Genomic DNA, 27,851 nt, shown 5'->3' on the forward strand with positions numbered 1-27,851 from the left:
TTACATTTTGGTCTCCTTTCAAATAAAGCCAACCAAGAATTAGCAGCATCAGTTTCCTTTTCACCACTTTTTTCTGGTTTGGTTTGGTTTTGTTGAACATCTTAGTTGCAGTATTATCTGTGATATGAGGAGACTGGCTTGAGGCTGTGACAGAAAAACATTATCAAAAGTAAGTCCTCTGTACTCTCCCTTCCTCAGAACCTATGGAGGAGTCCCTTACACTTTATTCCACACTGTGATAAGTTGCCATATGAGGCATCTACAGAAGAATAATTATGTTTATTCTTACCAGTTTGATTGTAGTTGAAGAGAAAATGGTTGCAGTATTTACCACAGCCAAGGACTTGGCTGGTCTGTGGTATCTTATGAAGGAGCTAGGCAGACTACTGGGATAGACTCCAGTCAACTCAGTTTCTCAGAAATAGTTCTCAAGGTTGGCTTGCTTATTGTTCTATTATTCATACTTTCACTGCCTTGGATATTTTAACAGTGTATCATACTAATTAATTCACTACCTTAAAAGCCTTTAAGGAAGTGGTAATTAATACTAAATTTACCATCTAAGAAAATAAAGACAGAGCATCTGTGAAGCCAACTCAAGCCTTCACTCCAGTGAGTGACAAAGCTGAGAATAGAATGTGAAGTTGCTAACTCAAAATATTGAACCCAGTCCATCCAATGTGTTGGCTTTGTTTTGTGACTAAGCCAAAGGTTTTTTTTAAAATTAATCAGTGAGAATGTGTCTCTAATTATGTTCTAATCCAAAATAAGAGGGCGAGAAATTTTTCACTTCACCAAGAAAAAATATATAAGGTTGCTTTAGTAGCGATTTTAGCTTATGAAATTAATAAGACAAACAAACCAAATAATCTTTCTTTATTAAAAGATTAATTAATGCCATTTCAAAGCTCAGGCACTTTAAAAAAAATATTTTTTTCTTTTCCCCAGCACATGTGTTTTTGTAATATAGGCTTCAGAGACTTGAACTTTAGTTGATACATCATCTTAATGTATTTCTATTGTTTTCTGATCATTTTTTGGCTGCTGGTACCACATAAGAAATGTTTAGGGGCACCTGGGTGGCTCAGTTACTTAAGTGTCTGACTTTTGATTGTAGCTCAGGTCATGTTCTCATGGTCATGAGATTGAGCCCCATGTAGGGCTCCGTGCTGGGTGTGGAGTCTGCTTAAAACTCTCTCTCTCCCTTTTTTTCTGCCTCTCTCCTCCCCACCCCACTCATGCACTCTTTCTCTCTCTCAAAATAAATAAATAAATAAATAAATATTATTTAGAAAAAGAAATATTGAGAGACATTAAACCTAAGGTGCCACCTGATGACTGCAGCTTTTCAAGGTTTGGGACAAGGAAAGCCAGTTATTCAGACTACCATGCTTTGTCCCTACTTTCTCCCCACTCTCTCTTCCAATTCTCTAGGAATCCATTTTCCTCTGAAAAATCGCCTTTTTTAAAAAATATCTTAATTACCTCATTTAAACAATATCTTTCAAGACTCTGAAAACTTATAGGCACTGTTCAAATTTCTAGACATAACATGGTGAACAAAATAAAAAGGTTCCTGCCCTGTAGGAACTCACACTCCTGAGTCTGCTTTTAGCAGTCATGTCAGCCAGAGCTCACAGGCATCCATTCATCATATACTTTTCCAAACTTCAGCTTTTTTCAGAAAGATAGGTCTTTCCAGGGGCAGCTCCTTCCCTGTTATATTTAAATGAGTCCTTCTGCATAAAGTGCTTAGAATGCCGACTGGCACATGGAAAGCACTATTTATACAAGTGTTCCATTTTCCATCCTACCAGTATGCCAGCAGATGGTGCTTATTCTTTTTTTTTAAGATTTTATTTTTTTAGGCAATCTCTACACCCAAAGTGGGGCTCAGACTCACAACCCCAAGGTCAAGAGTCACATGCTCCATCAGCTGAGCCAGGCAGACACCCCAGATAGTGCTTGTTCTTCAGCAAAGTCAGAATTCTAGGTAAGCCTCATGGTAATGATGCAACATTTGAAGATCCAAATTTATGGAAATATAACTCAATTGTATTGATAATTTGCCTCACAAAAGGATTTTCCACATTTCTTCCAATTATAATTATTGGTGCTTTGAAAATATGATTTAATATACAGAAATATTTGTTTTTCAAACAAATATGTTAATAAAGTGAAAAATATTATATCTACTCCTTGCTTCTTCAAATGAGATTTAATCTTTTGAAGGGAGCCATAACTATAAAGTAGCTTAGACATAAAATATGCTGCCCTATATTTAGTGCCCAATCATAATACCTCATATTTATAGAACATGACTAGTTCACAAAGTCTTGTCATATGCTTCATTACATTTAGTTCTATAACAGTTCTGAGAAGTACATTAAACAAAGTTTTACAAAAGGTTCACAAATAGTAGTGAATGATTTCCTTTCAGTGTAGACCTGCAAGATTTGTATTACAGCTACTTGTAGCTCACCAAAATAAAATTCCAGCTCATTAATCTAGCACACAGGTACTTTCGTTATCAGATTTTTATCTTATTTTCCTTAATCCCACCTTATTCACCCGTTCTTCCCTTTCACAGAATATTTTTCCTCTTCCTCATGTGCACCCTGCACTACGCTGCCTTCCTGTTTGGTAGTGATGTCTATTCTACCTGCTATGGCTAAATACTATTTCTCCTACCAGGCGCAGGTATGCTGCCACTTCCTCCTCCCAACTTTCCCCCTGTTACCTCTGCTTGAATTTCATAAGTACTTTATCAGGACCTCTCTTATGTCCTTTGTACTACCACACAGTTAAAGGTGTATCTTATCCCTTTTCCAGCCTATAAGCTCCTTAACGTCGGGAACCCTCTATGTTTCACTCACTGCCATACACACCAGTGCCCCCTCCTTCCCCATAACTGCTTGCAGTGTAACAGAATAAAAACAGCAATGTGCTTTTAAGTCTGACAGCCCTGATTTCAAATCCTTGGTCTACCATTTATTACCATATAACCTGGGGCAAGATACTTAACCTCTCTGAACCTGTTTCCTCAAGCATAAAACAGAGATGATAATACCTATTCTGTTCTTCCAGAATTAAGTGAGAAAGCAGGCACAGATTTTTTAGTCTTATATCTCAGACATGCTAGGTCCTAAAAAGTGGTGGTAGTGCTAGTAGCAGTGGTCTTGTATTTTAGAAGCCATTTTATTGCATCAGTTTCCTTAGTCACATAGAGGATGAAAAGAATCCCATCCCAAACCACACATGCAAGGATTTAAGGACTATTTTGAACTGGTCTGTAAACTCTTGTAACTACTTGGAGAAAAGTACCTCATGAATTTACTACAAAACAATAGAACCCTCCTTTAAGTGCTATTAGAAATGTAGATATTCTCCAGTGTTTAATTTGCTAGGGGTAATCATAGCCTTAGGCAATTTTAGATAGCAATTCTTTCTTTAGTATCCTCCCTGACTGGTTCCATGAAATCTTTTTATCATGAAGAATTTTGGGGGTTTTTTTCCTATTGCTACAACAAAGTATAAAATTTGTAGTTTCTATATCCAAAATGACAGGGCAATGTAGGGATACTGTCAAAATGGCCATCAAACTGCAAGAAATGTGGGTCACACCATCTGGGAAATACAAAGTGTACTCTATTGAGAGACCTGGGGGCAACATCAATCAATCTCTGTGCTAGTCCTGGGGTCCAAGTGAGAAAGGATGAGGTAAATTTGAACAGAAACAACAGACTAGAGCTGACAGGTGGAAAGCTGGAGCCCCCCAGAAGAAAAGCCTTTAGTGTCCCTCAATAATTCTCAGTAATCATTTTTATAATTGTTTCTTGTGATCATTAGTAAGAAAAATGGAGAAACATCAGATAAAAAGCTTATCAGAGTCTAATAATAATAATAATATTAGTAAAAGACAAGATAGTTAACCCCAATTTAAAGCAATTTCATGTTTTAGTGTTCAGAACCTGTCTGTACTGATATAAGTTCTCTTCCTCTCTTAATTTATTAGATAAGTTCATTTAATTCATTTGAATGGATTTTTAGCATAATACTTTGTGGTAACTAATTATGTGTTACTATGTAAGTTATTACCAACATGACTACTATTTGAATTATAAACTCAACAAAGCAGGGGCACCTGGGTGGCTCAGTCAGGTAAGCATTGACTTCGGCTTAGGTTATGATCTCAAGGTCTGTGAGTTCCAGCCCCATGTTGGGCTCTGTGCTGACAGTTCAGAGCCTGGACCCTGCCTGCTTCAGATTCTGTGTCTCCTTCTCTCTTTGCCCCTCCCCGCTTCATGCTCTGTCTCTCTCTGTCTCAAAAATAAATAAACATTAAAAGAAATTTTTTTAAACTCAACAAAGTAATATACTTGGAGAAATAAAAGGTAAAATTAAAAATTTTTTAATGTTTTATTTATTTTTGAGACAGAGAGAGACAGAGCATGAGAGGGGGAGGGGCAGAGAGAGAAGGAGACACAGAACGGGAAGCAGGCTCCAGGCTCTGAGCTGTCAGCACAGAGCCTGACGTGGGGCTCGAACCCACGAACGTGAGATCTGACCTGAGCTGAAGTCGGAGGCTTAACCGACTGAGCCACCCAGGTACCCCAAAGGTAAAATTTTTATTTGGATAGCACTGGGGTATTAAAACAAGTTTTTAAAAATTTCTAGTATCTTCCAGTACCTGGGTGGCTCAGTTGGTCAAGCGACTGACTCTTGATTTCAGCTCAGGTCATGAGACCAAGCCCCACATGGGGCTCAATGCAGAGCACAGAGACAGCTTGATTCTCTCTCTTCCTCTCTACCCCTATCCTGCTCAAGCTCTCTCTCTTTCTCTCTCAAAATTAAACATAAAAAAAATAAAAAATTCTAATATCTTAAGGTAAAATAACAAAAATTAAAATTAAGAAGAGTCCTAATTGGAGGGGTACCTGCATGGCTTAGTCAGTTGAGCATCTGACTCTTGATTTCAGCTCTGGTCATGATTCCTAGGATTGTGGGATCAAACCCTGTGTTGGGATCTGTGCTGAGCATGAAGCCTGCATGGGATTCTCTCTCCCTCTGTCCCTCTCCCCTACTCACTCTCTCTCTAAAAAACTAAAACAAGGGGTACCTCGGTGACTCAGTTGGTTAAGCGTCCAACTTTGGCTAAGGTCATGATCTCACAGTCTATGAGTTCGAGCCCCATGTCAGGCTCTGTGCTGACAGCTTAGAGCCTGGAGCCTGCTTTGGATTCTGTGTCTCCCTCTCTCTCTGCTTCTCCCCGACTTGTGCTCTGTCTCACTAAAAAATAAAAACTAGGGGCACCTGGGTGGCTCAGTCGGTTAAGCGTCCAGCTTCAGCTCAGGTCATGATCTACTGGTTTGTGGGTTCAAGCGCTGCATCAGGCTTTGTGGTGACAGCTAGCTCAGAGCCTGGAGCCTGCTTCAGATTCTGTGTCTCCCTCTCTCTCTGACCCTCCCCTGCTCACGCTGTCTCTCTCTGTCTCTCAGAAATAAATAAAAAACATTAAAAAATGTTTTAAATAAATAAAAAATTAAAATTAAAAATTAAAAGAAAAAAAACTAAACCAAAAGACTCCTAATTAGAGAATTAAATCTGTATTGGAAATCCATGCCATTTTATTAATGGTCACACTGTAGTATAAAGGTACATAATTTCAAAGTGACTATTAGATTGTAATGAAATACATCTGTGATGATTACGCATTCCAAAATGAAAGTATACACAGTAGTGTACAGAGAGAGGAAACAACATTGAGTGGTCAGAAAATCTGGTTTCTGATATTCCAAGCTTAACACAATCCTTTGACCTCTCTTAAATTCAGTTTTTTCATCTGTAAAGGAAATGGTTATTGCTGCCTAAGAACTTCTTAGTATTAATATTTTGTGTTGTGACATTGGACATACTCCTTTTGTACTGAGTTTAAAAGTTAAGATTTAGTAGGTGTGCCTGGGTCACTCATCCAGTTAAGCATCTGACTCTTGATTTCAACTCAAGTCATGATCTCACAGTTGGGAGATTGAGCCCCAAGTCAAGCTCCGTGCTAAGGATGGAGCCTGGTTAAGATTCTCTCTTTCCCTCCCCCGCCCCTCCTTCCCTGCTCACAATTACTCTCAAAAAAAAAAAAAAAATTAAGATTAAGTAGCCAGTAAGCTCTAAACCTATAGAATCCCTAGATATGAATGTTCATTTATTCACAGACTACCCCTGTTAGAAATGTTCAGTGGAGGGGCACCTGGGTGGCTCAGTCAGCTGAGACTTTGACTCTTGATTTCAGCTCAGATCATGATCTGATGATTGGGGAGATCAAGCCCCGCATCAGGCTCTGCAGTGATAGCATGGAGCCTCTCTCTCTGCCCCTCCCCCCCACATGCTTGCATGCTCTCTCTCAAAACAAATAAATAAACATTAAAAAAAGAAATGTTTAATTGAAAATACAGGCTGGAAATCAGCAGTTTTGTATTTATATTCCAGAATGGAATACAGTTTGAAAATCTGGATTTATATAATTGTGTTATAACTTGTTACCTTCATATTTCTCATATCAGCTAATAGAAAACACAGAGAAAATATTGTGTTTTACTTTATATTGAGAATTATTTTAAGGCTAAAGTAGCATGAAGCAGTGAAGTTAGGATGAGCAACAGGGCAAGAAAAATAAAACTTCATGTGAATGGAGACTGAATTCCATTTAATCACTATTCAGTGATAAAGCATGTGTCTGTGTTCAGTGTTCAAGCATACTTCAGGTGATGTCCCGGAATTATTTAACCACTTTTGACTTATCTTTATGAAACTATAGGCTTATTTTGACCACCAGATGGAGCCAGTATTGTTCAATCAATAAAATATATGTTGAAAATTAAAAGTGGCTAAATAAAATGAATAAATCATAGATTTTTTTTATTATTTTAGTTCACAGTACAGAAAGAAACTAAACTTTTAAACTAAGTCGTCCCCTAAACTTCTGCCTAATCTTTGTAAATGTGCACCCTCCCTCTATTAAACAGAGTTCCCTCTATTAAATAATTTCTTTTTTGTTAATCATTTTCATTTGGATAGTTTCATTAGCTAGAGAACAGTTTTCTTATTCACTTTTCAAAGACATCATCTAAGCAACCTTCAATTACCTTTAAAACATAATTAGTACTAATATAACCTCTTGTCATTCAATAAGTACTATGGATTATAATTATGAAAAGTGATCATAAAAATATACGATCTGTAGGCCCTCATCTTACTGTCACAGAATACCCCCATTATTGTCCTTTTCGTAATGGATTTTCCTAATAAAACAAACCAAAAAATTGGCATTCTTACTGCGGGGAGGATATACAGTTCATCCCCAGTAGGTCTCAGGCAGATGGTAAGGCTCCACGAATGGTACAACTCTTACACAGATTGTTCACAGAAAGCTCAGGGACCACAGTCAGAGGTAACAACCTTAAAGTTGACTTCTGCTCCTCTTAACTCTATTTAGTACATGTAAGAAACTATCTCAACTTATTTAAACAACTGTCTACTGAAGAAGTATTTGTATGGTAGGGATCCTAATTCACTAAAACCCCTCAAAGAGCCATTCTGTCCCGCAAGAGCAATAAGGCAACTATGGACATTGGAAATTTAAGACCTTTAAAGAGGATCAAATTGTTAATTTGTCCATTCAGCTACTATTTACCGAGTACACGCTCTATGCAAGGGATATGCGAGGCCACAAACAGGGCACAATTCCTGCCATGTGTGTTTGTAGCCGAGGAAGCAATACAAAAAAAGCAGCAGTTAAGAGATACTGTTTAAACTGTCTGAAGGTTCAAATGAGGGGAAAATATGATTCATTAAGGATTATTGAGAAAAGGCCATAAAGGATTCTTCTTAGGTGGAAATTATTTACATAAACCCACTGTTTGACAGACTGTACTTCCCATTTATTATGGTCTGGGAGGAATTTAGAACCTTTTTTTGGTAGGATTTATTTCATCAGACACATCCAGCTGGTGACCTGATGCCTTTTTGTGTCAAATTGGAGTATTTTCTGTTTTCTTGTATGTCAAATATGAAGAAGAAATAACCAAGCTGGTTAACACTTGTCATTTAGAGCCAGACTACATGGGTTTATATTCTCATGTTTATAGTCCCTTAGATAAGTTATTTAATCTCTTACTCCCTTAGTTTCCTTATCAGCAAAATAAGGCTAATACTATGCCTCCCTCATAAGGTCAGTTATCAGGATAAACTAAGTAATTCAGATACTGGTCTCTGGCACATCACGAGTACTTAAAATGGTAGCCATCACTGTTGGCTATATTCAAGTCTGGTACATTTCCTAGAATTAATTTAAGAACTGGTATATATAAATCTTGATTAAAAATACCTATTTTTTAGTTTCCAGAAGGTATGGTGAGATACAGCTAGGTATCACTGGCACTGATATTTTCTATATCCATTAAAGTCTACCCCTTTTGTTTCCAAATGCTGTTTACTATTAGCAGTCATATATTACATTTATTTGTATAAAAGTTTTCATTTATTATAGGAATTTTTCAAAACTTCCTTTGGAATACTGGATCCAGATATATTTTAAAAATTTATAAGCAGCCTTACTAACAGTCTGACACTATTTTTGGTCATTTGATAAGCTTTTTTTTTAATGATAAATGTATAGCTACTTGAGCTGTTTCCTTGAGCTCTAGTCCTGAGACAGGGGAGGGAAGCCCTTTATCTATCTATAAAATGAGATTTGTGGGTGGATACCACTGGTTCATTAGCTAAGTAACTAACTGTAATTGAGTAGTCACCAACCTTTTATGTTTTGAACAAAAAGGTGTCACAATGAAGAGATTCAAGTGGAGCAAGGATTAAGTTTCTGAGTAGCCCTTAGGGGAAGGCATGGAACCATTCTTCGTAACATTCAGGGACTGAAGTACACTACTTTACTTAGGTTGTCACCTAACTTAAGAGTCTGAACACAAACTTTAGCCCAGGCTCTGCTGCTGATCCGCCTGGGAGACTGGCTGAGTAACTTCCCTTACCTAAACATTGCTTACCTCACCTATAAACTGAGAAGTGGGATTAGAAGATCATCAGGGTAATGTCTAGCTCTGGTGCTCTCGTAGACTGCTGCTCCAGTAGTAAAGTGACGGTTACCGTGATGGCAGAGACTCTCTTCACCAAACCCTTTCACGTATATTACCTAGTTTTAGCTCAGAGACAGCTAAGATATTTTATTCTAACACTACAACATAGGTAAGCTTTAAGCCCTCTAAGGAATCAGCAATTTGATACTTAAAATCAGTGGCTTGATTTCTTAACTATTTTCAGATATTTTATGTTTATTTTACCCTTTCAATTACATTATAGAATGAAAAGCTTGTATCATTTATGTCTTAAATATCTTTCAGAGCATTTCTCGGAATGCCCATCATGTTAGAGACACTTAGTAAAATTTTGTTTTCCAGATTGAAGTTTTAGTTGAAGTCAGTGGGCTCAAATCCCAGCTTTACCCTATTCTAATTCCTGTTTCCTCATTTGGTTTATAGATACTTCATAATCAAAGCACCTTAGCATGGTGCCTAACATAGCCTATAGGAAATGTTCTTTTTTTTCCTCACCATTCTTCATTCCTATTTTTCAGCATGTTTTGTAGGAATTTCAGTTAATGACAAATAATCATTATACTACATCATTATTATTTATGAATTATCTTCCACTGTATATTGTGATTTATAAGAAAAGTAAAAGAACAGTCCGTACTTAGAGAAACTAAATTTTTCAAACTCCTTGTATATTTTTTTAGCCAGTTTTATGTCACTAAAATCATCCAGTCACTTATTCAATTTTTGTTTATTCAAGAGGATTCAAGCACATGAGAAATGAATGTGCTACTTCCTGTTCTGGCAACATGGACTGAGTTAGCACAGAACTTCTTTCTCCTACAAATATATAGAAACACTGAATAAAATATGATCAAGCCCAAATTAAATACTTAGCTAAGCTACAGAGAAGAAAGAGAAACAGAGAGAGAAAAGATAAGAAAAAAAGAAAAGCCCTGGGTACTAGAAACAAAGGGGAGGAATAACTAGAGCATTAAATGGGCAAATTGACACTGTAGTTGCTCAGGGGCATATTGGAACCAGATGTAGGCCCTACTAGCTAGAAGGTGGGGTTTTTATCTATGAGGTCAATGTAGCCTTCAGTCCAGAGAAATGGGAACTAGAAAAATTGTCCACCTATTCAGGAAGGCCACAATGAAGCTTTTCATTTTTCAGAGCTAAATGTGGGAGGAGTCTCTCACAAAAAATCAAAACTCTAAACGTCTACTAGGCATGGCTACAAAGTCTAACTATATGGTACAGGAATCCTAAGGCAAGAAATTAATTTAAAAAATAATGGCTCCAGACCATTGGAACCCCTAAATTGCCTGGTAGATTCAAATGTGAAAGTTCTCTGTAGAAATTCTTACACAATCCTGGGTGCCTAGGATTCCTATGGATCATGATGGAGATTAAGCTCTAGCTCAAGATAAACTCACAATCAAAAATTAGAAAACACAGAGAGAAATGATGAGCCTAGGAAGAGAGAAGACGTAACAGAAAGATACCCAAGAAGAATCTGAAAGATACAATATAACAAGTGTGTTTCATTTATTTTTAATTTTTTTAATGTTTATTCATTTTTGAGAGAGAGAGAGACAGAACATGAGCAGGGGAGAGGCAGAGAGACGGGGAGACACAGAATCCGAAGCAGGCTCCAGGCTCCAAGCTGTCAGCACAGGGCCTGACGTGGGGCTCAAACTCACGAACTGCAAGACTGTGACCTGAGCTGAAGTCGGCACTGAACTGACTGAGCCACCCAGGCGCCCCAACAAGTGTTTTAAATAATTAAAAGAGATTTTTTTAAAAATCATGAAATGTCATAATAAAGACAAAGGCTATCATTGGGACTGCTGGGTGGCTCAGGCAGTTAAGTGTCTGATTCTGGATTTTGGTTTAGGTCATGATTTCATGGTTTGTGAGATTGAGCCCCATGTCAGGCTCCATGCTGACAGCCCAGAACCTGCTTGGGATTCTCTCCCTCTCTCTGCCCCTACCCTGCTCATGTGCTCACTCTCTCTGTCTCCATCTCTCTTTCTCTCTCAAAATATGGAAATAAACTTTAAAAAAAAAGGACTAAGGCTATCAAAAGAGGTGAAGAACCAAACAGAATATCTAAAAATAAAAAATATAATTATTCAAATCAGTGGCTCAGTTTATGTCTTAAAAACTGATTAGATACAACTAAACAAATAATTAGTGAACTGAAATATAAAACCAAGGAAATTATTCAGAGTATATTACTGAGAAATCTAAATGAAAAATTAATGTTTTGTGATTATTAGTAGTTTATCATATTATAAAGAGAAGTACTTTATAGTAATGTGATATACTCAGCTAGGAAATAGAAGAGTTGACCAGATTTTTCACCAGTTGGGTTTATGCAGCAAATGTTACTGTGTTAGAAAATCTCTTACCATTTGCATTTCTATATACCAATAATGAAGCAACAGAAAGAGATATCAAGGAATTGATTCCACATAAAACTGCACCAAGAACCATAAAATACCTAGGAATAAACCTAACCAAATAGGTAGAAGATCTGTACACTGAAAATTGTAGAAATCTTATGAAAGAAATTAAAGACACAAACAAATGCAAAAATATTCCATGCTCATGGATTGGAAGAACAAATATTGTTAAAATGTTGAAACTACCCAAAGCAACCTATGAATCCAATGAAATCCTAACCAAATTAGTACCAGCATTCTTCACAGAGCTAAAACAAACAAACCTAAAATTTGTATGGAACCACAAAGACCCTGAATTGCCAAAGTAGTGTTGAAAATGAAAACCAAACCTGGAGACATCACAATCCCAGACTTCAAGCTGTACTACAAAGCTGTAATCATCAAGACAATATAGTATTGGCACAAAACCAGACACAAAGACCAAGGGAATAGAATAGGGAACCCAGAAATGGACCTCCCAATGTATGACCAATTAATCTTCGACAAAGCAGGAAAGAGTATCCAATGGAAAAAAGATAGTCTCTTTACCAAATGGTGCTGGGAAAACTAGACAGCGACATGCAGAAGAATGAAATTAGGCCACTTTCTTACCCCATACCCAAAAATAAATTAAAAATGGATTGAAGACCTAAATGTGAGATAGAAAAACCATCAAAATGCTCTAAGAGAAAATAGGCAATAACCTCTTTGACCTTGACCACAGCAACTTCTTACACATCTTCCAAAGCAAGGGAAATAAAAGCAAAAAATAAACAGTATCTCATCAAGATAAAAAGCCTCTGCACGGCAAGGGAAACAATTGACAAAACTAAAAGGCAACCATTGGAATGGGAGATGTTTGCAAATGACATATCAGATAAAGTAACCCTTTAAAATTTACAAGTAACCCCCAAAATCTACAAAGAATTTCTCAAACACAACACTCGGAAAACAATCCATTGAAGAAACTGGCAGAAGACATAAATAGACACTCTTCCAAAGAAGACATCCAGATGACCAACAGACACATGACACGATGCTCAACGGTGCATCATAAGGGACATACAAATCAAAACCACTTTTGAGATACCATGTCATACCAGTCAGAGTGGGTAAAATTAAAAAATCAGGAAACAATAGACATTGGTGAGGATCTGGAGAAAGGGAAACCCTCTTGCACTGTTGGTGGGAATGCAAACTAGTGCAGCCAGTCTGAGAAACAGTGTGGAAGTTCCTCAAAGTTAAAAACAGAACTACTCTATGACCCAACAATAGCACTACTAGGAATTTATCTAAAGGACACAGGAGTGCTGAATCATAGGGGCACATGTACCCCAGTGTTTATAGCAACGCTATCAACAATAGCCAAATTATGGAAAGAGTCCAAATGTCAATCAACTGATGAATAGATAAAGAAGATGTGCTATATATATATATATATATATATATATATATGTATGTATGTATATATATATATATATATATATATATATACACACACAATAGAATACTACTCAGCAATGGAAAAAGAATGAAATCTTGCCATTTGCAACAACATAGATGGAACTCGAGGGTATTATGCTAAGTGAAATAAGTCCATCAGAAAAAGACAGTTATCCTACGTATCCTATGTTATCACTCATATGTGGAATTGGAGACACTTAACAGAAGACCATAGGGGAAAGGAAGGAAAAATAAGTTACAAACAGAGAGAGAAAGAAACCATTAAGAGACTTAAATACAGAGAACAAACTGAGGGTTGATGGGTGTGGAAGGTTGGGGAGAGACAGGGAAAATGGGTGATAGGCACTGAGCAGGGCACTTGTTGGGATGAGCACTGGGTGTTGTTCTGTGTTAAGTGATGAACCATGGGACTCTACTCCCAAAGCCATGACTACACTGTATATACACTGTATGTTAGCTAACTAGACAATAAATTATTTTAAAAAAAAGATGTAAAATAAAAGTATGTTGAGATCGTAGAAAAAAAGAAAATGTCTCCTGAACAAAATAGCTAATTGTTAATATGCTGCATATTAATAACATTCTTCAAACTCTATAATCAAAAAGGCAAGCAACAAACCAAGGTTTGAATAGAAAGATTACTGGCATTCTTGATTACATCTGGCTCCTCTTGGTTTACCAGCCAAAGAAAAAGAGATCAGTTGTTGGGTGTTTTTTTTTTAAGTCATTTTCACTAATATGTGGCATGTAAGTTAATGTAAGTTAGTACTTTTGGGGGGGCAGAACTGTGTTCTGTAAACCCAGATGTTAACTAATCTTCACAGGGAATTAGTGCAGGATCGAATCTATAAATTGGTTTTCTAATTTCTAACTTATAAAAATTATTTTTATCTGCTTCTGATAACTGTCCTGAGTTCATTGCTGGATAGATTGTTTATGATGACATCAAATTGAACATGTGTACTTATTGTTGTTATTGTTGTTTAAAGTGGGGAACAAAAGTGGTAGGTAATTGGAAAATCAACCAATGTTGAAAGATTTTATCTTATAAGCCAGGAAAATAATGTAAAATAGCATTGCCAAATTTTAGGAATACACTAATTATTTTTAAAAATTTTTAATGTTTATTTTTGAGAGAGAGACAGAGTGCAAGTTGGGGAGGGGCAGAGAGAGGGCAACACAGAAGCTGAAGCAGGCTTCAGGCTCTGAGCTGTTAGCACAGAACCCAGTGAGTTCTAGTCAGATGCTCAACCAACTGAGCCACCCAGGCACCCCGAAAAACTTCAATTATCTTAAAAGTGAGGTAGGCAATTTTATAGTCAAGTGACAACTACAATAGTACAGTATATAATAAAGATGTTTATAAAATTGGTTGAAAAATTAACATCAGTCACTTTCTAGACTAGGCAATAGTTATGGAGCTGGTGAAGTTTATTGGTTTGATTTTTTTAAATGGGTGAAAACCAATCCCAGGTTTTGACCTCATCTTCTGTAATAAGCATAGATGTTAATAGGAAAACACCCAGCCTTTTTACTATTTATTCTAAGAACATTTTATTATTCTTCAGAAGAAGAAACCGCTCCTGATGGTGCTGTTGCAGAATACAGAAGAGAAAAGCAAAAGTATGAAGCTCTGAGGAAGCAACAGGCAAAGAAGGGAACTTCCCGGGAAGACCAGGTAATGTCACAAATCAAAATCCATATTTAATTCATTGCTTTTAATTGTCTTCAAGTGTTGCTTATGGAGCCTAATTTGATAATACAGTGGGAAATAGTACCTCTTAAAAATGAAAAAGGATATATTTGTATAGGGTGGGGTGACAAGGACCTTGGCCACTCATGTTCTTCTGAGACATTAAAGGCAAAAAGCTTAAAGCTTTCAGATTTCAACCTTGTTCTCCCATATCAAGCTAGGAATCTTGTAAAGCCACATATTTTCAGATATCCAGGTAGAACCTTTGTCTGAGTAAATATTATGCAATGGAAAAGTGGTGATTATTAATGATGAAGAGATCTCTTCTAGCACAGTATCTCACATGAGAGATCTCACAGTATCTTAGAGCTCTGCTTAAAACTGTGCACTGCCTCTAAATAAGGCAATATTGTAAATAATATTGAAGAACTCTGCTTATTGCAAATAATTTCTGAATCTTTTAAGAATAAAAGAAGATTGTTAGAAATAAGAATAAAAGCAGATAGTTCAACAATTTGAAAGTCAGTTGTACACACCATACAACACGTGGCAATCAGTAAAACAAATCTCTTCAGCAACCCTTCATATTGAAAACCTAGGGAGAAGGCCAACACCATTTATGTTTGGTGCTGCCATATATATTTATACATATATTTGACAACATGCCATTTTAGGTGTATAAATAAAATAGGCAAAATAAAACTAAATTAAAAAGACCAAGTATATGTGAATAAATTAATCTAATCACCATATTATAAATGGCACCTAATTATTGGTAAAGAAGGATCATACATCAGTACTTAGCATGAAAATCCTAGGGAAAGTTCAACAAGAAGTCAGGTATAGGAAATTATAATTATAGAGAAATTATCTGAGCAATTTTCAAACAAAATGACACATCAGATGAAGTCAATAAAAAGTACATTATTAACTTGTTTTCATGGAGTCACAAAGCCCTTTGAATAGCAACTACAGTGAATTTACTAACAGAGATACCCTAAGGATCATACTTATTCATGCATTCTTTTTTTTTTTTTGGCCTCCTAGCAAATCATTATTAAGAACCTTCCATGTAGTAATCACTGTATTTGGCGTTAAACAAAGTGGACAGATCCTCTCTGAGCTGTTAGTGGAAAGAGTCGGTTAAACGAGTAATACCAATAAAAGAAGATGAGCATTCTGTACGGTTAAGTATAGGGAACTATGTAAATATATATATAACAGTAGGACTTAACTTGGGCTAAGAATCTGGGAAAGCCTCTCTGAGAAAACGATTGGTCAGTTCAACTTTGAGGGTTGAATAGAGATAGATGGCCAGACAAAATGACGAGTATATGAGAAATCTTTGCTCTCTTTGCAAAGAACTATAAAAGATGGTAAGTATGACTATAACTAACTAAGATAAAGATGATGCTGGAGAGAGAAGCAGAAACCAACTCATGCAAGGCATTTTTGAACCATATTAAGAAATTTATCCTTACCCCAAGGGGAGAGGAGAAGCCATTGAAAGAAGGAGATGACATGATCTCACTTGCACTTTGGGAAGATTCCTCCAACCTGGCTGCAGTATACAGAGTATACTGGACCCAGGGCAGGACTAGAGGTGCAGAGGCCAGTTGAGAAGACTCTCCTGTGTAGATACGCATGCATGAAGTCTGCCAAGACAGGATCTCTTCAAAACAGTTTCCTCCTACTAGGAAGACTCTCACCATGCTGAAGAGCCATGCCAGAAGTAGTTGGCCATTCATTCCTTCAGCAAAACCAGAAGACCAACTCCCCTAGAGATGCCAAATAGAAATGCCCCTATGCAAATCCCATCTTCTTTACCCTATGTTGTGCCCCATTATTTTTGTGTTGTTTGCTTTTCCACCTAGTGTCTTCTCCTGCCTTTAGAACACAGCTAGAGAAACTCCAATCTCAAATATAGGAGAGGCTAATAAGAAAGGCCAAGAAGATGTTGTTTGTTACAGTCCCCTTTCTTTGAGCAAATGCCAGTAGCACATTAACTGGCTCTAAAAACAGACTGCCTTGCCACTTTCAAACCTCAAGGAAAAAAATCCAGGTCTAGCATAATTTTCTAGGAAGTTTTTAAATTTCATGCCACTAAGAAGTCTCCTTTGTTTTCATTTTTCTTTATGCTTCCAGAAAAGACATTTCCAAGTGTACAAAGGTCCACCATTAAAAATTGATGGGGTTTACTTTTAAGCTATAGATAGATATAGAAATATGCTTTTAGAAATATATTTTATATAACATACATAAAGATATAGAAGCTCATACATATATACAAAAGTAAACACCCAAAAGGATATATGCCAAAATGTCAAAAATAATTATTCTTAGTGATGGGATAATAGATACTTTTGTTTTGTTTCTCCTTATTTTCTAATGTTGCTAAATTAAACTCTTTTCTTATTATAAAGCAAGTACAAGAAAAGTTTGTAAGCATAAGAGTTTTTAACAAATAAGGTTTAAAAACAAGGGAGACCTTCTTTTTTTTGTTAACACTCTCTGAAGAGCTGAATCTTTTAATTACTATTCTGGAAACATAAAATATCTAAACCCTAATGCGCTAGGCAGCCCTCTGAATGCCCATATGGATGATATTCTGTAGGAATTTATTATTTTCCCCAAAACTCATCTCATTTCCAAGTGGACGCTGCGGCAATGAGTATATTTTCATCTGTTGTCCATGTGGGCATTAATTTTGCAGAAAGTATGTAAGGCACTTTCACTATCATTTTTAGTAGTAACTGCCTTTGTTTCTGGTTTTTAATTTTTTTTAAGTTTTTATTTATTTTTGAGAGACACAGCATGAGCAGGGGAGGGTCAGAGAGAGAAGGATACACAGAATATGAAGCAGGCTCCAGGCTCTAAGCTATCTCTCAGCACAGAGCCCGACACGGGGCTCAAACCCATGAACGACGAGATCATGACCTGAGCTGAAGTCGGATACTTAACTGGCTGAGCCACCGAGGATTCCCTAACTGTCTTTGTTTCTAGTACCATCTATCTTTATTGAGCTTCAGATCTAGACCACCTAAACCTGATTAAATTTTTCCATGAACTGTGGTCTCAATCGTATCTCCTAGATAAATTACAGAACCTAACAATTTCTTGTGATGCTTTATTGTACTTGTTGTTCACATATTGAACTAACATACCTCTTTTTCCTTATGAAATATGAATATTTTAGTACTGAATTCAATGTGTTAGTGTGTTAATTAGTCATTGGATTTTTTTAGACAGGTAGTACTTCACCCCATTTCACAAGTATGTGAAATGTTTTTTTTAAACTGAAGGATAAAAATAATTTTCCAGCTTTTGTTCTCTACTCACATTCTGGAGTAAGCTGTTAAGTTCTAGCAAGAGGATAGAGTAATTACAAAACTGTAGGCACTTGTTTGTTACTCCCAAAGGACATGGGAGACAAATAAGAATCAGAGAAATTTTGCCCTTTTCTTAAAAGCCTACTGACCATGGTATTTATGCCTCACTTCTTTTACATAACAATAGAACGTAATGCTTCTTGTATATCATTTTTAATAATAGTGTAATAGCATATTCACTGCTTTTTACCAAATTTATCAAGTTCATTACTGATAGGCATTTAACATGTTTTCATTTTTCCATTTGTAGGAATATAGCTGCAGTGTACATCTTTTCCATAAGCCATTTTCTGTTTCATTTTATTTTTCTTCATGTATTCCCTGGATTAAAATGATTGAATCAATGGGAATGATCATCTTAGAGTTTTGATAAATTTAAATAGCTTTCTAAAAATATCACTCCAATTTACCCATCTTCCACCAGTTAATGTATTTATTCATTTCACCTTCTTTCCCACTGATATTTTTACATTTTTGGAAATTTGTTCAATGACAAATAATATTTGTAATTGGTATTTTATTTTTTGATTTTACATATTTTATTGAAGTACGCCCTTGTTTTGTGGACCATAAAAATTAGCCATTAACAAGCAAGAAATTTAAAGTTTAAAGATCTTCTATATAAGCAACTTAATGTTCCCCAAATCAGAAAACAGTCTGAGGGAAAATGTCAGTGCAAATACAAACAGGGTATTGTCAAGATTTGTGAATAACAATCACTGCTGGAGTTTTTTTTTTTCCTTCAAAATTTAAAAATTTATCTAAGTCTTAGTAAGTGTTTCAAATTTTCTTAATCAAATTTCAGTGTCTCTTCTAAAATTGTATTTATCCTTATCAGAAAACTTAGCAATGTAATCATTTTTTTCAGACCCTGGCGCTGCTGAACCAGTTTAAATCTAAACTCACTCAAGCAATTGCTGAAACTCCTGAAAACGACATTTCTGAAGCAGAAGTAGAAGATGATGAAGGATGGTAAGGGCTTTGATTTCTCTGTATTAACCATGAACAAATAGGCTCAGAACAGACTTGCTATTAGGATATTAGGCCATTTCCACTATCTCATCCTCCCTCCCGCCCCCCGAGACTTCACCTTTAATCACACCCTAGTCATTATAGCGCCTCAGCACCTTTTGATTTCATTTCACTTCAGTAAGCATTTATTGAGTGCTTGGTGTGTTCCCAGTATTGTGCTAGCCAGTGGAAAATACACAAGAAATATGTGACACTCTCCCTGTCCTAAATAACTTTCTAATATTGTAGAAAAGATAAGATTCACATTAAACAGCTAGGAAGCAGCCTCAAAAGATTCTAAATCATTAATTTTTTACACTTTCCCACAACATTTTAGGACTCAGTAATAGATTTCATAATCCTACTAAGTTCCTCCTAAAATTTATGACCTACAGGATCCTAACAATTCATACACAGTCAACTTATTTTTTCTTTGGCTGTTTTTCAGCTTTCTAAGACACTGATAAGAAATAAAGAAATTAATGACTTATACATGTCCTGTGCTTAACACTTTATCCTATACTGGCAAAAAGGAAAAAAAAAAAAAGGAATAAGAATTGTGCTTTCCCTTATCACACTCCTCTGTCCTCCAGTTGACTTCACATGTAGTATATTAAGACTCCCCACACCTAACTGCCCTCACCTCCCACTACACCCTGGCTCAAGCACATTACTGCAAGCAAGCCAAAGGGTCACCCCTCACATATGACTCACCCTCTGGAGCCTCTGAACTGTCACATGTGCCATTACCCCAACCCAGAATCATAGCCTCACTCCTCTCTGCCAGACAGCATCTCTCTCCTATTTCCAAACTGTTCACCACTCTCATCCTCCAGGAAACCAGTCAGCAAGATTTGTTGAGCACTCACAAATCTAGAGGGTGGAGGAAAGAGGGCTGGGACACACATTTAAAAAGACATAAAAACACTTAAGAAAACATTTAAGCAAGTAGGATTCTGCAACTATATACAACTTTAATCAAAAGGACTGAGGGGCTGATGATTTGAATGGAATGAATCCTACCTCCCCTAGGACCCTGAAGTACTTCTCTGTTTCTCTCTATATAGTTTCTATATTATCTAGGTTATGTGTCTTTTTGTTATTTAACCCTGAGACTCTTTTAATTGGTTTCTATTACTTATGTGTATTTGTTTATACTTAAATTCAAAGTTGCTTAAAGGCAGAAGCTGACTCCTCCCACAGTTGTGTGCCAAAGGTGAAGACTTAGTGAGTGTTGATTGACCCTTAGAGATAAATGCACATTACATTGAAGAACTTTGTTTTTTATATGACTGGACAGGTTTAGTTTTATTTTGGATTCCCTGAATGTCTCAAAATATCTTTCAAATGTTTTGGGTTCAGCCACCACACACAAAAATGTTTTGCCAAATCCTCTTCCCTTTATTTTTGAATCCATATGCATTTTTAAGGAAATATGATCCATGTGTTTCTGATTCATTTACACTTAAGTCATCAAGATGGTGTTTTGTAAGAGCAGTTTGATGCCCAATGAGTTTTTTTAGCCTTTTTATAAGCCATTTAAGTCCTTTTTTATTGAACAGGAAAGTCACCAACAAATTTAAACCCAGAAATTTCATTTGCAGGATTCAAATTTACTTTTAACTTGGCAAGACCATTTAACTTCCCAAGGTTCTTCATAGCCACTTGGTTCCGTTTTCTCTCATTGTGAATTCCTCATTAGCTTCAGATGTCAATCAGTGTTTTTAAAATCATCATTCTTGCTTTTGATGTGATTTCACAGTACACTCCATGTTCTAACATCCTCATTAGAAAGTAAACAAATGGGAAAACTTTGCCAGATGGTTAAATCACTGGTCAGTGATGTTGACCACTCTCCATTTGGGGAACAAAACTATGTGGAAAAGGAAGGGTAAGCAAGTTAAAGACTTCCCAGGTCTTCAGGGGGTTCATTTCTACTTTGAATTAAGAGTCTCCTGAACAGAATGTCAGAAGTATCCACTATGTACCTATACATTTTTTGTATTTGTTTTATCTACATCTAATAAAAAATACCTTTAGTGTTTCAAGGCACTACACAGAATCATACAGAATACAGGGGACTCTTTTTATTGCAATACAGGCTATTGAAATGTTGTAACCTGATAAGCAACAACATCCTTTCTGTTCATAAACACACCCGTTCAAGTTTATCAGGACTCTGGTGATTTAGACCATCTCTCATAAAGCATATTCCACTCAGAAAAGAAGTCTTATATTCAAAATGATTTATGGCAAATATTATGAGTGCATGGCATGTGCATGTGTGTTATGCATAAATTACATGGTTACCAGACTATTTTGTAGGTCACGGTTACCGCTTTTCTCAGAAGTGAAAGTCAGCCAGTGCTGTACTACACTGTCAGGGTCTGTTATCTGAGGTAAAATGATTGCTTCTCAGACATTTTTATGTGTCCGCATGAGTGACCACACATTGAGGGATCATTTTCATTTTCTGTCAAGATAGAAACCATTACCAATTTGTTATGTTTTCTTTTACTTGGCAAACTATTCTGTTCGCATTTTTGGCTGAGCTGCTGTATTGGCATGGTATACAAGAGACATTTGGGTACCATTCAGCAGCATTCTACTTTTTTATGCAAAAAAAAAAAAGGTGGGGGGAGAGAAGAAAAGAAATTTGATTCTATTGTAAACACTGTATATGGTGTTTGATAATTACTCCCAGATTTCACTGCCTAATGAGGCATTTAAAGAAGTGTTATTAGTAGATCTAAGCTGAAATGCATGATAGAAATTTTTCACTCAAAATTATTAGGATTCTTCCTTTGTTGGGATATATATTGCCAATATTTGGTGGCAGTGATGGCTCCCAGACTCCAGTGTAGCAGCGAAAGTAGCCTCTTTGCCACTACATTCCTTCCTCCACAGCATCACACTCTTATAGCTATAGAATCTTTCTTCAAGCATGGATTTTATAAAACCGATTAGATACATGGCAGGAGTCATCAGCCAACAGATTCATATGACCATGTGGATGAAGTCCATATGCCATTTTGGGTTTGGTTAGATAAAGCTTGGTTAGCTCCCAAAAAAGTTTTGAGAGAGCTGTTTCTGACAAGAAAGAAGAGAGACATAAAAAAGAAAGCCACCTGCTCCTACAGAACAAAATCAGCATTCCAAGGAGAGGAGAAAAATTAAATCTATGAGAGTAGAGTGTATTCTTGTGAACATTTAACTATTTACTACTATGTTCCACTGAAACTTTTTTAAGATTGTTAAATCAGATTAACCTAATACTTTGCAACAAATATATATTATAAAATAATAAATAATATAAATGTCTATCTGCCTTCCTCCCTCCTCTTCTCATCACTCTCCCCTCCCCCACTTTCCCATAGTACTTACACTATTCAGTATTCTAAGAATTAGAGAAACACCAATAATTACCTGGTTGCCTCAAGTAAACATTTTAATAATTATTTTTACTATATAAAGGAAAGATGTTCACCAAACCAAAACCAAATTACAGACTCCTCAGAAAAAGTAAATAAAACTCACCTGTGATCCCCAACTCAACAATAAATATCATTAATTTATATGCTTCCAAATATTTTTATGTCCATACATATTTTAGGCAGAACTAAAATCATATAATGCTGTAATCTTAAACTTGCTTTCAGCTATATATTGCTCTCACCTATATACAGTAAATATCTTCCCTTGCTATACATACTTCTGTGATTAATTGTTATGTATTTGTATCAGGCCACGTAGTAGGCCATCACAGCATGATAAACCAAAGTTTTCTTGATCAGCCTCACGTTGTTGGATGTAATGCACATCCATGTGTCTTCGTCATTGCCAGTTCTCTCCAGGTCAACTTCCAAAACCAGAATTTCTTAGTCAGTAGGTATGCATAGTAGGCTTCTGCTAAATATTTTCAAATGGCCCTCCCAAAATGTCATTCCAGTTTATACTCTCAAGTAAGTATCATTTTTATGACTTGCTTTTAGGGCTGTTAGAATCTCACAAATTAATTAATGTATTTTGCAGTACTCCATGAAAGAGAATAACGTTTTAGAAAAAAGCTTTGCCCCTATAAAGTTTTAAAAAATACGCAGTCTGGTTTGATTCTGTTTTTAATAAAACTAGTACACATTTCACCCTAACTCTTGAAGCTTGTCAGTCTAAATGGTTTTGTTCTTGGTTCTGAAAAAATTATCCTTATAGGTTAGGACTTGTTGGATCTGGATTCTTTTTTTGTTTTTGTTTTTCAGTTTTATTACTGTACCTTGGCTTGCATTAAAAATCAGTTTGTCCCTCAGTCATTGTTTGTGCTAGAGATTAGAGTTTGAGAACCAAGATTTAGCATGAGGTAGTTTTCAAGTGTTCCTCTGAAGTTAGCATAGCATAGACGCAACAAGAACCAGTTGTCTGAGTATTCAAAACAGTGAAAATTTAATAATGCAGATGTAAAAAGAAAAAGTATTGACTGTTAGGCCTATTCAGACCTCCTTCTAAGATACCATTTAAGGACACAGCTTCACCTCACTGGCAAAGCTTTAAACAACTTTTATATATAATAAACACTGTAATTTGTATCAGGTTTAGTCATATATTGAGTGAAGGGTACCATGACTACAAATGAATATTTTAATTATAGTCTCCACTTCATTCAATCAGGACTTTGCCAAGCATGGGTAACAAGTCAGTGTAGACAAACCCAAATACAGGCATAAGGACAAATGCTGTGAGAATAATGAAAACTCACATTAGCCAAATGAGAGATCTTCTTTACCCATTAGCATTAGCCAGAACAGCAGGTCTCACATTTTTTTCTCTGGACCCTTTTATACTCTTAAAAATTAGTGAGGACTCCAAAGAGCTTTGATTTATATAGCATATATCTATTGATATTTACCTTAATAGAAATTAAAACTAAAGAATTAAAACACTTAAAATAATAATAAGCCCATTTCATGTTAACATAAATAAAAATTGTATGAAGAGACATTATATTTTCACAGGAGAAAATCTAGTGAGAAAAGTGGTGTGATTGTTTTTTCACTCTACCTTGTTCTGCATCTCTCCCAAGGTCTGACATAACAGAAGCAGCCGGATTCTCTTATCTTCTTCTTCACTCTGTTTCGATCCCACACATCATGTATTCTCTGAAAATCTCCACTGTACATTCCTAAGGATAGGAATAAAAATGAAAAAAGACAAATAATGTTTCAGTATTCATACTAAAATAATTTTGACAGTAGAGACACAGCGATCCCCAAGTCACACTTTGAGAATTGATGATTCTTTTTGGTAGGAATAATGACCCAGTTTTAAGTCCTGGGAAGCTTTACTCAATCTCCCATTTTGTGACCCTTGTTCTCAAGAAGTACCAAAGTAGTGCTTTCTGAATTAAATGTGCCCAGTCCTAAATGGCCTAGACCTGCTTAAAACATAAGTCTTATCATGCTCACAGCAACTCCAAACTGGCCTGTAACTGCCTTTTTTTCTTTTTCAGAAATGTTTGGTAATAGGCTTTTTTAGAGCAGCTTTAGACTTACAGCAAAATTGAGCAGAAACTATAAAGAGTTCACATCTTCCTCCCCCAAACTCCCCCACAACACACAGCCATCTCAACTATTAATACCCCACACCGGAGTGGTACATTTGTTACAAATGATGAACCTACGTTCACACATCATTATCTCTTAAAGGCCACAGTTTACATCAGGGCTTCGTGTCAGTGAAGTATATTCTATGGGTTTGGATAAATGTATAATGACACATACCTACCATTATAGTACCATACAGAACAGTTCCACTGCCCTAAAAATTCTCTATGTTCTGCCTATTCATTTCTCACTTTCCCACTAATGCTGGCAACCACAGATGATTTTACTGTGTGCACAGTCTTGCCTTTTCCAAAATGTCATATAGTTGGGATTAGAGAGTATATAACTTTTTTGGGTTGGCTCCTTTCACCTAGTAATATGCATTTAAGATTCCTCCATGAACTTTATGCATTCGTGGCTCTTTTTTTAGTGCTGAATAATATTCCTTGTCTGTAGGTAGCACAGTTTACTTATACATTCACCTACTAATGGACACCTCAGCTGCTTTCAAGTTTTGGCAATCATGAATAAAGCTGCTATAAACATCCATGTGTTAAGTTTTTGTGTGGACTTAAGTTTTAGGATAAATACCAAGGCGCATAACTGCTATATCATATGGTGAGAGCATGTTTAGTTTTGTAAGAAACTGCCAAACTATCATCCAAAGTGGCCTGACCATTCTGCTTTCCCACTGCAGTGAGTGAGAGTCGCTGTCACTCCACTTCCTGACTGGAATTCGGTCTTCTCGTTGTTTTAGATTTTGACCCTTCTGACAGGTTTGGAGTGGCATTTCGTTGTTGTTTTAATCTGTGGGTCCTCAGTGACCTATGACGGTGACCATCTTTCCACACACTATTTGTGTCTCCTAGTGTTTTTTGCTCACATTTTAATCCAGTTGTTAATTTTCTTCTTACTGAGTTTTAAGAGTTCTTTGTATATGCAGGTATGTCTTTTGTAAATATTTTCTCCCAGTCTGAGGCTTGTCTTCTTATTCTCTTCGTACTGTTTTGCACAGAGCAGAAGTTTTTAACTTCCGTGAAATCCAGCTTATCCATTGTTTCATGCCTTTGGTGTTGCATCTAAGAGCCAAGGCTATCTAGATTTTCTATGTTACCTTCTAGGAGTTTTACATTTTTGCGTGTTGCAGACATTTGGCCTATGATCCATTTTTAAATGAAGTATAATTAACATGCAGTGTTATATTAGTTTCAGGTGTATGACACTGATCCAACAATCCTCTACATTACTCAACACTCACCAGGACAAGTGTAATTCCCATTTGTCACCATACAATGTTTTTAAAATATTACTGACTATATTCCCTATGCCTTACTTTTCATCTCTGTGACTTATTTATTTTGGTCTATGATCCATCATGAATTATTTTGTGAAGGCTGTGGGATCTGTGTCTAGATTGATTTTTTTTCTTTTTCTGCTTGTGGAGTATTTACATTTTCACAAACATTTTGGTTTTGGCAGGTCTGCAGTTACTTTAATGTGCAATCTCATCATTTCTTTTATAACCAGCTGTTAAGTGTATTTTGAGCCAATTACCAGTTATTCATCTTAATAAGATTTGCAAAACAACTGACAGTAGAAATGACTTATACTTGACTTTAAAGTAAATATGCATCTTTTTATGCTCTTTGTTCACATTCTTCTACTGGTAATAGAGATAAAGGTGGCTCTGAATCCACCCAATTCATTCTTTTTTTTATAAGATTTTTTAAATGTTTTATTTTTGAGAGAGACAGAGAGAGAGAGAGAGAGAGAGAGAGAGAGAGAGAGAGAGAGTGTGCAAGCAGGTGAGGGGCAGAGAGAGGGAGACACAGAATCCGAAGCAGGCTCCAGGCTCTGAGCTGCCCTCACAGAGGCCAACGCGGGGCTCAAACCCACAAACTGTGATATTATGACCTGAGCCGGAGTCAGACACTTAACCAACTGAGCCACCCACGTGCCCCCCAACAAATTCATTCTTGAAGCACATATTTGCATGTGATATATTTCAGGTATACTGCTAGGACCTTAATGCTATCTTTCCTCATTTAACCCTCATAGGGCTCATGAGTTAGGGAACAGCTATGGTTGGTTTGTTTCTTACAATTCCATTAGATAATCAGTACTATTCCCATTCTATAAGTGAGGAAACTCAGTCTCAGAAAGTTAGGTTATTTGTCCAAGATCACACAGTAATAAGTAGTGAGGCTCTTGGTCACACTTAAGAGCCCCTGCTGCTTCCAGAACACCAACTTCTACCAACAGTGATTTTAACATGGACTAATAAAAATGAGGGGTGGGGGAAATCAACTTGACTTGCAAAGACCTTTGATTCTAAATAATAATATCTGTCTTCTGGAGCTGGTTACAACATCTATGTCATCCACTCTAATCTTTGGAATACTTTTCACATTCTTTTAAAGAAATGCACCACTATGGAGGCTCTCTATAATTCTACATATTGAATTATGCTTTAATTATACAACAAGCTGTTAAATCAGACTGCCTGAACAAGCAACCTCTATTGCAAGCCTTAATTTCTTAACCTCTAAAGTGGAGATAACAATATCTACCTCAGGGTATTATTAGAATTAAATGAGATAACTGATGTAAAGTGGTTATAAAGTTACAAGATGCCTGACTCTAAGGAAATTCTCGGGAAATGTTAGGTGTGAGAGGGAACGGGGTGCATAGTGCTGGAGTAGTATGGGTAAGGCCTCACGGGTACTCAAGCATTACTAAGTAAGCATTCTAAATGAAATTGACAAATTGTTAGTTATACAGTCATCTTGATGTAATAATATCAAAGAAAAATAACATATAAAGAAAAAGCAAATGTTAATTTACCTCAGTTATGTTGTCTGTGACCTAGAAGGAATGTATATTCATTAAATTTTCTAGTTGTGCATGATGGTTCTATTTTAAAATGTTGAGAAAAGGAGGAAAGTATTATAAAGCAGACTCTTTAGCTGAATCCAGATTATAAAACCTGAAGGCTTCCAGAGTTTAGTTAATGTAAATTCAGCACTCATAGAGAAAGAGGAGGAGAGTGGGCAAGATTACCTTTTCTATGCTGAGAATACACAATCATACATGACTTGGACTATCTCCAGAAACTTTTGTTTCTTTTTTGTTTTGTTTTTTAGGTTGTTTTG

The 27,851-nt window shown here is 36.3% G+C and overlaps 1 protein-coding gene across 1 annotated transcript in view; it reads left to right on the forward strand.

Moving 5' to 3' along the window:
• The window catches only part of CWC27 (CWC27 spliceosome associated cyclophilin), a 177,933-nt gene that overhangs the window by 133,504 nt on the left and 16,578 nt on the right, over positions 1-27,851 (forward strand). Inside the window, exons 12-13 of the mRNA XM_029942318.1 lie at positions 14,581-14,690; positions 18,963-19,066. Of these exons, the coding sequence (XP_029798178.1) occupies positions 14,581-14,690; positions 18,963-19,066 (214 nt within the window). The remainder of the gene's footprint in view (positions 1-14,580; positions 14,691-18,962; positions 19,067-27,851) is intronic.

This window comes from Suricata suricatta, chromosome 6 (genome assembly GCF_006229205.1).
Source record: "Suricata suricatta isolate VVHF042 chromosome 6, meerkat_22Aug2017_6uvM2_HiC, whole genome shotgun sequence".
NCBI classification, from domain to species: domain Eukaryota; kingdom Metazoa; phylum Chordata; class Mammalia; order Carnivora; family Herpestidae; genus Suricata; species Suricata suricatta.